The sequence below is a fragment of the Rhamphochromis longiceps genome, linkage group LG6 (assembly GCF_057381845.1).
Source record: "Rhamphochromis longiceps isolate RC_006_pf linkage group LG6, R_longiceps_female_GT1.1, whole genome shotgun sequence".
NCBI lineage: Eukaryota > Metazoa > Chordata > Actinopteri > Cichliformes > Cichlidae > Rhamphochromis > Rhamphochromis longiceps.
Window position 1 is genome coordinate 2,558,100 of NC_140562.1, and position 12,307 is coordinate 2,570,406.

The following is a 12,307-nucleotide window of genomic DNA, read 5'->3' on the forward strand; positions in this document are numbered from 1 at the left end:
GCAAACAAGTGCAATAAACTACAAAAAAAATTGAAAATCGTTTTTGTTTTGTTTTTTTACATATATTTCTACTTGGAGAAATTTAAGAGGTTTATCCCTCAAAACTTTAAATACAAAAAAGTTGTAAAAATAGTTTACAACAACAGGAAATTTATTTTGAGTGTCTTCATAGTTTTATTTTGGAGATACAGCAATTTTTATATACTGCAGGAAAAACAAAAAAACAATCCTATGATGCAAATTTGCAAAGAAAACAACATGTGCATCAAAATAAACTATTTCCAGCTGTGGAATTCGAGTTCTAAGCATCCCAGCAACTATTCAGAAAAGTCAAACATGACTTATAAAAACACTAGTATAGGCTTTTAAGGCCTACAAGTAAAAAACTACATTTTCTGCGAAAATGACGTCACTTCCGGTTTCGGGCAGGAAATGCGATAGTTCGCGTTGACGTCTTTTTCAAAGTGGGAAGTGTTAAGAACAGCTGATGGATCAGCAAAGCGTGTTTCTGGAATATTATGTTTTTGTTCCTGCAAGCGCTTTTTATGCAATTTTTGCAAAGCTTTATGTGGAAGGAAACCGTGACCGAGGACAAGCTGATGGCATAAGATGTACGTACAACTCCTCCGGTTTCATATGCAAAACATTATTGCGCTAGCTTACGCGGTTCAGGTTCTACAGGGATTTAACCCTTAGATGCACACGTGGGGTCAAAAATGACCCCATGGGTTGTTTTTCTTCAAAATCTTTAAAATAAAAAGTTGTAATATATTCATATTCCAGGTATTCCTCATAAAATATGTTTGTAACATGAGGCCATTTGCATTTTTATTAATTTTTTTCATTAATTAAAAAAAATGCCGTTATTGTATCACTACTCCACTCTTCCACAAGTGGGGTCAAAAATGACCCCAAGCAGTTCCTATGGAATCTTCTATGAAACTTTCATTCTTAGCAACTCTGACTGTCCCACTTACACATCTTATGGATCAAGAATTAATTTTTACACAGTAACATACATGATTTATAGTCAGGGCTGCACATAAGTGGTTCGCTGTCAAAATAAAAGTATTCCCGGAAATTAATAGAATACGCGCTTCTTTAGCGGTGGAGGAACGCCAAAGTAATTGCTTACGGAGCTTGCTTCTTCGACATCTTTAGAGTTCTGAACAAATGTCTGTCCTCCTCCAGAACGTCTAATGTACGCAAACGAGCGTTCCAACTTCTTATCTGGTGCACGTCTTTTATTTTGACAGCAAATGCGCACCTGAGGACCATTTTTGTACAGCCCTATTTATAGTTTCCTGTGCATTTCAAACATTGTCCTTTCTGATTTTTTTTTAAATATTTAAAGTAACATGGCTGCTATGAGAACAGCTAGGATCCCTGTGGACCTTGCCCTATAAATGATCCCGGACGGATGGGATGAAGAGCCCATCGGAGGCACTGACTCAGAATCTGACATCTCAGATATAGAGGACCCAGACTACTGTCCCCCCCACCCCACCCCACCCCCGCTGGACAAGGCCAGTCAGATACAGAGGAGTCCTCTGATGAGTCCTCTGAAGAGGAAATGAATATTGAGTCTAACAGAATGAGCCCCTCTTACTGCTCTAGCCACAATATTCTGAATTAGTTGGCCAGGGCTTGCACCTGGGTTTAGTACTGTCTCCCCAATAGATGCATGGAAGATGTTCATGTCTGATAATTTAATAGAAGAGGTGCTGACATGCACAAACATGGAGGCACAAAGAGTAGCCACAGACAGGGGAAAAGAGTGGAAAAATATAATCAAACATAAGCTCCTGGCCTTCATTTGATTGACCATTCTCGCAGGAAGTGAGAAGAACTGGGATGTACCAGTCAGTGTGTTTTTTGGGAGTCCTCTGCATAACCCATTGTACAAGGCCACTATGTCAATTCAAAGATTTAAAGATATTTGCCGTTTCTTGCACTTTGATGACAAGAGGACCAGAGCCTACCGACTGAAAACAAACCACATGGCAGCTTTCTGCTACATATGGGGCCTGTTCCTGGTCAACTGCAGGCAGAAATTCATCCTCAGTGATTGTGTTACAGTGGATGAACAACTTGTGCCTTTCAGAAGGAAGACCCAGCTTCTGCAGTATATGCAGAGCAAGCATACAAAAGTGATACAAGTGATACAAAAACTGCAATTTCTTAAAATTAATGAAAAAACTAATAAAAATGCAAAGGGCCTCATGTCACAAACATGTTTTATGAGGAATATCTCAAATATGAAAATATAACAACTCTTTGTTTTAAAGATTTTGAAGAATAACAACCGAGTTTATAGCAAAATGCATTGTTTCTATTTGGGGTCATTTTTGACCCCACTCGTGGAAGAGTGTAGGTATTGGTAGGTTGTGCATCCAAGGGTTAAAAATAGTTACACAAAACGGAGTGTGCTGCTCTGACCGGCTTTAAAGGGTTAACAATAACAATGTATCGAATAATGACACACTATAATATAAAATAGTGTGCAAATACTGATAACAGTGCAAATGTTTGCAATATAAGAAATAAATGAAAAATGTAAACATCTATGTTTAGTGAACTTTGCAGTGTTGCTCTGTGGTGCAGCTACTACATCGTAGCAAAGTTTACACATTGTCTACTTCATCCACGTCTAACTCCGCCAACCCATAATGTTTCCACACAACTGAAGTTTTTTTTTACCTCTCTTTTCAACCAACGGCAGTCACTCTCCTCTCCAAATAACTTCTGCTTAGCTTTCCGAGCTTCCCTCGGGTCCTCTTAATTGTCGTGATGCGTGTTCGAAATGGAGAGCGATGCGCTTGATTTACCACACGGAGCAGCGCGAGAGTAAAGTATGAGGGAGGGGCTAATAATCGGCTCAGTCATTTTTAATGATCGTTGAAAGCCCAGATCGTAATCGTGATTAAAATTCGATTAATTGAGCAGCCCTAGTATATAGCTGTCTGCTGCTCAAGATAACGCTCCAACATAACATAAGTGGAGTTCCACCTTGTTGGGACATCATGTATGAGCTTATGAGTAGGTAGCTGTAGCATATCTCGCTTGGTCTTAAGCACATGAGCAGCTGTTGAACTTCGGCGGAAGTAGGAAACCACCTTTCTTATCCTCCCAAGGAGGCGGTCCATCTTACTCACTTTAATTCCCTTTTGGGATGCTAAATTAACTGCATGTGCAAAGCACCCTATCTGTGGGCCCAGTCCTGCCTCGTTCACTGCATTTATTTGGTTTTTAGCATTGTGTGTTGTGACTGGGATATTGGTATTGGACCCAAATGCTGGACTCTTTAATGAAGGCAGTGCGTTTATTTACAGTGAAGTAAATAACAAGTACACAATAAATTCCCGTAGCTCCCTAGACTCCCGTGTCGTGTCTCACTCCAACGTCCGTGCTCGTGCTCGCCACTCCCGTGTTTCTGCACACCCCGTGCGTGTCCTTTTCTGCTCCACGCTCCTCCTTCACGGACACAACAAAGGCAGCCATCAAACACCAACTCACGTGGGCAAACACGACCGGCAATATGCAGACACACACTAACTTGGAGTGTAACTTAATGATCCCGCGTTGAGGAGCTCTCAGCTACACTCCTATGTAGCTCCCCGGATGAACCAGATCAGCTGCAGGTTTGTGAGGTCCTTAGGCGTGGCCAGCCACCTGGCAGGACACACCCAGCAGGCCTGAAGACTCCTGTAGACCAGTGCTCAGCACACATACACCCACACACACACACACACACACACACACAAACCCACAAACCAGGTAGCAGCACCAAAAATACACATGTCCAGAACTGCCCAGAGACCCTGGGTCGCTCACACCCAGGACCCTGACAGTTTGAATCCTTTGCTTGCACTATACGTCTGCACAAGTGGCACACCGCTTTGGTTACGTCCTTGGGTTTACTTCTTTCATCTGGTTTAAAGCCAAAGAAAATCCAAATTGTCGACTTTATATTTTTTGGGGGCAATTAATTTGTCCGTGTTTAGACTTCTTAAATCAGTCCGTGATTACATGATTACATTGCTCCACCCACCAAAAAGCATGCGTGAATATATCGCCCAATAATCCTAAATTGATTATTGGACTTAGGTTTGTCGAGCTGGTGCTGCTGTGGAACCAAAGAAAACCTGCAGCTGTTCAACGTCAGACAGTTGTTTATCACAGGTATGTTGTCATTAGCGTCGGTAGGCTCTGTTTGAGCCTCTGAGGAGGTCTTTGTTTTCTCATGATGAAATTTGGGGGATCTGATTCTCCATTAAGATCATAAAGAGTCCTGGCAGAAAACACTCAGTTCTTGTGCCTCTGTGGCTGCAGACTTTTGCTCCGTGTCAGCTGACATGTGTTTTGGTGCTGTCGTTGTGAACAGGGGCAGGAGTGGAACCAGACTCCTGAGGCCTGGCCATGACGCTGACTCAGTGTGATGTTAAAGATGAGTGAATACACTAGAGATGGACCGATCCGATATTACGTATCGGTATCGGTCCGATACTGACCTAAATTACTGGATCGGATATCGGAGAAAAATAAAAAATGTAATCCGATCCATTAAATATCACGAAAGCACCTCATAAAACTTGCAACACGCGTAACTCACCTCAGAACGTTAGCACGTCGGAGCAGTATGCATCACGTGATAGAGCGGCTGTGGCATTTGTGACCTGTCGGTGGTCTGGATAGCATGTGGAGCTTCGCTAGCAACCCGGCATTTCATCTCCGACAAAGTTATCCCCGAGAGAAGTAAAGCAAGTGTGTAAGTCCATCTCTGAATGTTTGTAAAACATTCCTGCGTAAAGCTTAACAAGCGACTGCCTCTTCTTGCTGCTACTTCAATCATGAAACTGCTTAATGATCAGCTGATCGGCTTTTCTGTCGCGACTCCGTCTCTCTGGTTTGTTTTTGGCCCACTTTGCACCAGAAAGAGGAAACCAGCGGCTGAACAACAGCAGCGCTTGATAAGCTGTTGTTAGAATTTATTTAATATTACTTTCTACTCGAGGATCTTTTGTAGCTGACGGCTGGTAACTGTGCAGGGGCGGATCTAGCAAAGTTTAGCCAGGGGGGCCGATAGGGCATTAACAGGGAAAAGAGGGCACAAAGACATACTTTTCTTTCTTATTCTCATTTAAAATGTCTAGCTTTTAATAAATAATTATCTGACACCCAAAGTTTTAATTTGATGTAAAATGAATAGAAGTCAATTACTGTATATAGTAACTATTAAGTCTAATATAGTACTTTTTCCTTTGGGAAGGTACCATCTGTGCAGTCTGCAATTTTGTTGAAGAAAGATGTTGAATCTATTTAATATTTCTTGAAAAATAATTGATTTCTGTGCATTTTTTTTTTCACACTGCATCAAATTAAGGTTGATTACGTCGATTAAGCATCATGAGGTGGAGCGTGAGGGGTGGTTCCCTATTTTTTATTTATTTATTTTTGTTGTTCCTGGGAGTTGGAACCCTATTAGTTAGGTTGCTTAATATTTACGCTAAGTACTCTTTAAAATACCAGAATAGGGAGGATGGTGTAGGTTTAAGTTTATTAGATTGATCAGTATTGCTGAACTATGAATTTTTTTTTTTTTTTTTGCATACAGGTATAACAGAATAGCTTTAGTGTAGTTGTTGTTTTAAACTTGAGTATGAACTTATACAAAATGCAGCAAGATATTTAAAAAAAAAAAACAGTTTTGTTGATTAAAAAACACTATATCGGATTCATATCGGTATCGGCAGATATCCAAATTTATGATATCGGAATCGGTATCGGACATAAAAAAGTGGTATCGTGCCATCTCTAGAATACACCCCAACCCAGCACCAGAGCCTGAACTGGTAACAAAGGCAGTGATGAACAGTTCATTCATAAATCTGTGATATAGTTTGTTTAATTTGCATCTGTATTTCACTTCCTTTGAATAACGTAATTTATCTAGTTTCACACTGAGGTTTGAATTTTAGCTCATTGGTTTCTTTCTTTATCCATAGGGTCTAATATGATGTCATCCTACCCTGTGCAGCTACAGGTTTGAGCTGGTAAGGTCAGACACCAGTGTTGGATGAGAAGCCCTGGCTTATAGTCTCTGCTCTAATTAATTTCAGAGGTGTTCTTTCAGGTGCAGGCCGTGTTATTACTGGTCCATTTTGACCAATAACAATTCCTGGTCTCTTCTACTCAGGGCAGGCCACTTGCTTGTAATACACCTCGTCTTGAGCTGCATACTTCACATCTGTGTGACGAGTCTGTGTCCGCAGTGCTCTCCATATTCTCTGCGAACTTTTTGCTTCTGTAAAAACTTTCTTGATGCATCTAAAGCACAAGTGTGACTTGCTGTCACGGCTCAACGGCACGAGGGAACAGGGATGGACACAGGCGCAGAAACCAACCCGGAAGCGAGGTGACAGAAAACAAATGATTTATTTCCGCCCACAGGTAAACAAAGGTGAAACACAAAGCGACGCCACCACACTAGTGGCGCGTAGGATTCGTCGGTGATAATGAGGGCGACCTAGACACCTCTAGGAGACGGCTGAACAGCGGGGACAGCGGGGAGGTAGAAACAGGACTAGGTAGGGGCCGGGGGCACTGGAACAAGAGGAAATCACGATCAGAGGGATCCAGCAGACAACCAATAATCCTCCGCAGTTGAATTGAATTGCCTTACTTGGTTTCAGATGGAGGGGACAGGTGGAGCGGAAAACCCGGAAGCGGTCGAGGCGTGGGGAGGCAGGCAGGTGAGCGGTGGGCCGGCAGGCCACGTTGTGTAAGCAGCTGGCGGCCCAGGTCCAGGAGGACGGGAGCGAGGGGAACAAGATCTCCACTCCGGGTGCTATCGCTGAGGACAAGAAAAGACAGGTCAGTCATCACACGGCGTTAAGACAAGGTTTAGGATGCTCCACTGAACTAACATGGGAATAGCAGATACTCAGGCGATGAGTGGTTGAGAGCGCAGGTCTGATATACCGCTGGCACGATTGCTCACAGGTGGTCAGCCAGGGAGGGGCAACCGGACTCCGCCTAAAGGAGGAGGAGCCGCTGTCTGAGACCTGCAGGTGCCCAACCAGACCATGACACTTGCTGCCTAGAAGGCACAGCAAGGAGTGTTGTATTGTAGCCAAAAATGTGTTCTTTGCCATAAGAGCCCAGTCCATTGCAGTGTTCCACTGGCAGCAGTTACTTGCCTTGACATTTTTATTTCTGGGAGTTCTTGATTGCGTTCCTCAAGCAGTCCATTACTCCATGGGCCGTATGCAGCTGTTGTCTTTACCTAATTTTCTGCCATGTCTCTCACGTCATTGTCATTAAACTCTCCCCCATTGTCACTAAGTTGTTTGAGAGGAGCCACGTGCACGCATCGCGTCATGAACAAAGTGTTTGACAATTTCAAAACATTTCTGTGAGTTTAGGATTCTGCCTGCACTAAACTGGTCAATAATGTGGGGATACCACTCATGGTTAAAGTTCACACAGTTCCACAGACACAGTCTCATTGTATTCAGATGTTGGTGTTGCTAGTGCGAGTTTTCTTGTGTCTTTGACATATCAATATTCACAAACAGTTTTCTGCAGGATTGTGTGGCATTCTGCATCGTTGTCCTAAGCTTTTTAAAGTCACATGTAATCGTGATTCCCGTTTAAATCTTACAGGAAAAAGTAGAATAAAGTTACTCTGTGATGTTTTTTCAACTTGTTTCAATTTTAACGATTCCGTTTTTTGAGCAGAAGGTGTCCTGCTTGCCGTGGTGCTGGGGACAGGAGCTCGGTGAGGGGGCGCTCCTGGCACAACCCCCCTTTGTGTGAAGATGCACCAGCACTGCTGCCCGGTCAAAGTCTTCAATATCATGAGCAACCTCAAACTGTCACCGTGTAAAAGTGGCTCGACACCAAGACACTCACCACTAAGCATGCGCAGCAGGTGCTGCGGTGGAGGGACTAGATTCAGGTGAAACGCTCAGCCGGCTTTTAAACCCGCAGCTCTGTCTTTACCTGATCATTTTTTCCAAATTTAGATTTCTTTGACTGCCAACATTAAGACCGCCAACACTACACGAAGGTGGTGGGAGGGGCACACAGCCTAACAGGACGCTGCTCAGGAGGACGCAGAGACAGCGTGATGGAGGCTGGACTGGGTTCTGCTGCGTACCCGAGGTCATCACAGGTATGTCATCATCGGTGCTGCCGGACTGCGTTTGAACCTCTGAGGAGGTCTTTCTTTTTCTCATGATGAGATGGTGACCATCTGATTATCCCATATGATCATGAAGCATCCTGAAAGAAAACATTCAGCTTTTCGAGCAGCTGTGGCTGCAGATGTTTGCTCTGTGTCAGCTGACCTGTGTTGTGGTGGTTTCTGTGTGAACAGGGGCGGAGGGCTTCTACCAGTAACGAGTCAGGCAGGAGCTGAAGTGGTGCGTCGATGTGGAGAGTAGGTCAGCAGAAGGAGAGCACATGTGGTACAGACATACACATAATCCTTAACATCCTGAACTAAAATGAACCACCAAAACAAACTGAAGGAGGGTATGTTGCGATTGTTCCCAGGATGGCTGGTGTGTGCAGAGTAGATACCTTGTGAAGGGACACTAGAGGGAACATACTGGCGATTGGGGGTTACGGCATCTCTCTTTGTGGGTTACAGGACGCATGTCTGGAAGCGATAGTGAAGTTAAATTGTGTGAAAAAAAGGAGACCATCTGGCTTGTCCAGCGTTGAGTTGGTTTGCCGTCTGTCGTTTGGGTTCGTTGACTATTTTACCCACCTGCACATCAAAGTAAATCATAAAGTCACGTGGCCGCTGAAAGACTACACCGTAAAAAAAAATCCTAAAAAAACAGTTATATTCCAGCAGCTGGGGCGCCAAAATAATACCGGAAAATAACGTTCTCATGAAAATACGGTTATTTTCAGTAATGACAATACAGTTTGTTGCCCTACTTTTACATGGGCTTTTGCCTTTTTCAATTGCTTTTAAACATTAAATTAGGAACATTTTAACGTGATTAAACAATGAAATTACCTATAATCAAGGTCATTGAATGCAGCAATATGAATAATAATACTTAAATGTACAGAAACATACAGTTAACTAATAATGGATTGCATTCATATAGCGCTTTATAATTCCCCTCTGGCCGTCACCAGTAGGGGAAGTGTCTTGCCCAAGGACACAACGACCCAAAGTGTCCGAGCCGGGGCTCGAACCGGCAACCTTCTGATTACAAGGCGAACTGCCAACTCTTGAGCCACGATCGCCCTAAATAGCAATAATAGTAATTATTATGTGATTTTAAAAAAGTTTATACGAATCATTTTATATATTTTTCCATAGCATTACATTTGTCATGGTGTCCGTGCCTGCCCGGACGGCCCCACAAGGCTACATTTGCTGTTTCGGTTCTCTCCCTCTCTGCCTGGGCGGAGCTCACTGTGGGCTCCCGCCCTTGGCCCACACACCTGACAACAATCACCTGTCATCACCGAGAGCACTATTTGAGGCTGGAACACAGAGCCTCTCGTCGCTGGATGATTGTACTACTGACGTTAGTGTTCTCACAGCGCCTGTGGATTTGTGCTTCGTGATTTGTGATTAGTTTGTGACTTCCCTTCTCTTCTGCTTCAGACCTTCCCCCCCGGACCTGCGACCTCCCTGCCGTGTGAACGTGTGTGAGTGTGGGCAAGAGGACGTGAGCGAGTGTGAGAGAGCTACCCTGTGATTCCCTGGAGTTTTGGATTCCCTTCACTGTATACAGTATATATTGTGCACTGGAACTGTAAATAACTGCATTTTGGAGACATCTAACCGCTCTGCGTTTGAGTCCCTATAACCAGATCGTGACAACATTTGAATTTAAATGTTCAATCTTTCAAATAACGGACAGATATTTGTGAAATCATGACACATTTCTGAATTATTGTCGGAGTGTTAAAGAACAGCTTTGAAATTCTCATGAGTTGTTCGCATAAAAGAAAAATCAACATCATAATGCGGCTATCCCTTCGGCGCCAGCTGTGGGCTGAAGGCTGGAGCCGAACAAAAACACCCTGATAACGACTGTGTTTAGACTCTTCTTCCCACTCCATGCAAGGCCACCTTGTTGGCTGGTAGACTTTACTTAGCCTGGTAGGGCAAAGGACACTGTCTCCGCTGAACTATGGACCAAGGTTTTAATAGTTTTGCAATTTTCATTAGTTTTTATTTTTATTTAGTTTTGACTTCAGATTTTCAATTCTATATCAGTTTTAATTAGTTTTTACCATTTGTTTGGTAGTTTAGTTGAGTTTTTATTTTTTGAAAATCCTTCGTTTCAGTTTAGTTTTTATTAGTTATAGTTATAGTTTTAGTCTTGTTTGCAAAATGAGCCACATACCAGGGGCAAGACTGGTTTTTTTTTCTTTCTTCATTATTATTATTATTATTATTATTATTATTATTATTATTATTATTATTTACTGTTTGCCAGTTTTAGAGCTGTTTTCTTTTTATGGTTCAAGGCACAAATTAGTTGAATAGGAAATCTACAATTAATATAAGGTTGCAAGCATCATAAGGAGTTTTATTTATCATTGTTATGATCACAGACAGTTTTGCAAACACTCAAAGACTGAAATGCGAAGCACTACTGTACGATATGTTTTATAAATGAAACGTGGAATAACATGACAATAACAGAATAACATGAAGACCACTTCAAGAGCACATTGTGCAAGTGGAGAATGATTGCACTTTAATGCAAATTTAATCCAACGGTCATGAAACGGTGTGAAAAAGTCAAAGGCTACACAAAGACCATATTTACTGAAGGACTGAACAAATGCAAAACGTGTATAACTTTGCATACTTTAGCTTTTTATAGCTCCACTTCTTCCTCCACATGTTCATCGCTAATTACGTCCCGTGTTCATGGAGCCATTATTTATCACGGTTTTTGACTCACTTTCGCTTTTGTTTTTAAATGCAGACATCTTGAAAATCTGATAAATGCAGCAAAAACTTCTTCCAGTCTCCTCCCAGTTTCAGGTGAGGGGCGGGACCCTGAGCACGTTATAAAAAGGTAGTGCGCGTCCCTGAACTGACAGTTTCCCAATCAACAGGTAAACAAAATTTTCTCACAGCAGGTGAGTTTTGTTCACTTAAATGTCACACTGGAAAATGGAAAATACAATTTTTTAAAATAATATTTGTTTTAATAATTGTACATTTTACCACATATATTTATTCTATGGCTGTCAATAAATTTCAATTATATTTTTGTTATAAATAGTACTTTTGTGTCACGTGATTCACAATCGGTCGAGAGAGGGGCGCAGGTGAGGCAGCAAAGTAACCTGGGAGCTCTTCAGGATGGAGGTCAAGTGGAAGGCCGCAGCTCTCCTCTTCGCTCTTTGGTGTTGCTGCGGTAAGTTAAGTCAACTTCTATTCTAAACTCAGTTGTTTTAGCTCGCTGTTCACACTCGAGGAAAAAAGATTTCTCATGCGGTTTTAATTCAATTTTGCAGATGCTCAGCGCATAACCTCCGTGTCCCCACGCATAGGAAGCGTCAATGGAGCCACACGACTCACCATTCAAGGAGATGGTAGGAGATCCGTAATGAGGTTTAGAAGTAAATTTAAAAAGTAGTGTGGGCATTATTTTACTTTGTAAAACAAGTTATGATGGATTCTTAGATATAAGTCAATTTTAAGCTATTCTGTAGCTAAAAGATGCAGCTGAAGAAGATTTGTTAATGCAGTTGTAACTGTCCTGAGAGTCCTTGTGCCTGCTGGCCTGGTGGGATGATGCTGAAAGATGTGACTCTAAGCCTCAAAAACAATTACCTTCTGAGATTTTGTTGCCCCCTTTTTTCCCTTCCAGGTTTTGCACAGGAGCGGCAGTTCCAGCTGAATCCAGTAGACGACATGTTTGGAAACCGTGTGACCCTGGTGTCAAACACCCTGTCAGTCCCCTGTGATGTGGAGAGAGACTCCACACATCGCAACCAGATTATGTGCTACACCAGGTACAGTCCAGGCATACTTTAGCAGCACGTCTGTATTTACTTATTTCACAAGTTACTTATTTATTTCACAGGCACTTTATATTGTCACTTAAAGACCCTACAATAATACAGAAAAAAACCCAACAATCGGACGAAAAGCTATGAGCAAATACTTGGCAACAGCAGGATAAAAAACTCCATTTTAACAGGAAGAAACCTACGGCAAAGCCAGGCTCAGGGGAGGCGCAGTCATCTGCTGCAAGTGGTTGGGGGTGAGGGAAGGGAGACAGGAAATAAAACACTTTGCCTAAAA

At 42.5% G+C, this 12,307-nt stretch overlaps 1 protein-coding gene and 1 long non-coding RNA gene across 2 annotated transcripts in view; one reads left to right on the forward strand and one right to left on the reverse strand.

The window, feature by feature from the left end:
• Nucleotides 1-6,492: 6,492 nt before the first annotated feature.
• On the reverse strand, nucleotides 6,493-7,063 carry LOC146667243 (uncharacterized). Its single transcript, XR_014911941.1, has 3 exons — nucleotides 6,927-7,063; nucleotides 6,683-6,853; nucleotides 6,493-6,603 (listed from the first exon to the last, which is right to left on the reverse strand). It is a non-coding gene; the product is annotated as an uncharacterized LOC146667243 (long non-coding RNA).
• Nucleotides 7,064-11,359: 4,296 nt separating this feature from the next.
• The window catches only part of LOC146667244 (fibrocystin-L-like), a 34,672-nt gene continuing 33,724 nt past the window's right edge, over nucleotides 11,360-12,307 (forward strand). The window contains exons 1-3 of the mRNA XM_085408429.1: nucleotides 11,360-11,414; nucleotides 11,515-11,592; nucleotides 11,871-12,015. Of these exons, the coding sequence (XP_085264555.1) occupies nucleotides 11,360-11,414; nucleotides 11,515-11,592; nucleotides 11,871-12,015 (278 nt within the window). The remainder of the gene's footprint in view (nucleotides 11,415-11,514; nucleotides 11,593-11,870; nucleotides 12,016-12,307) is intronic.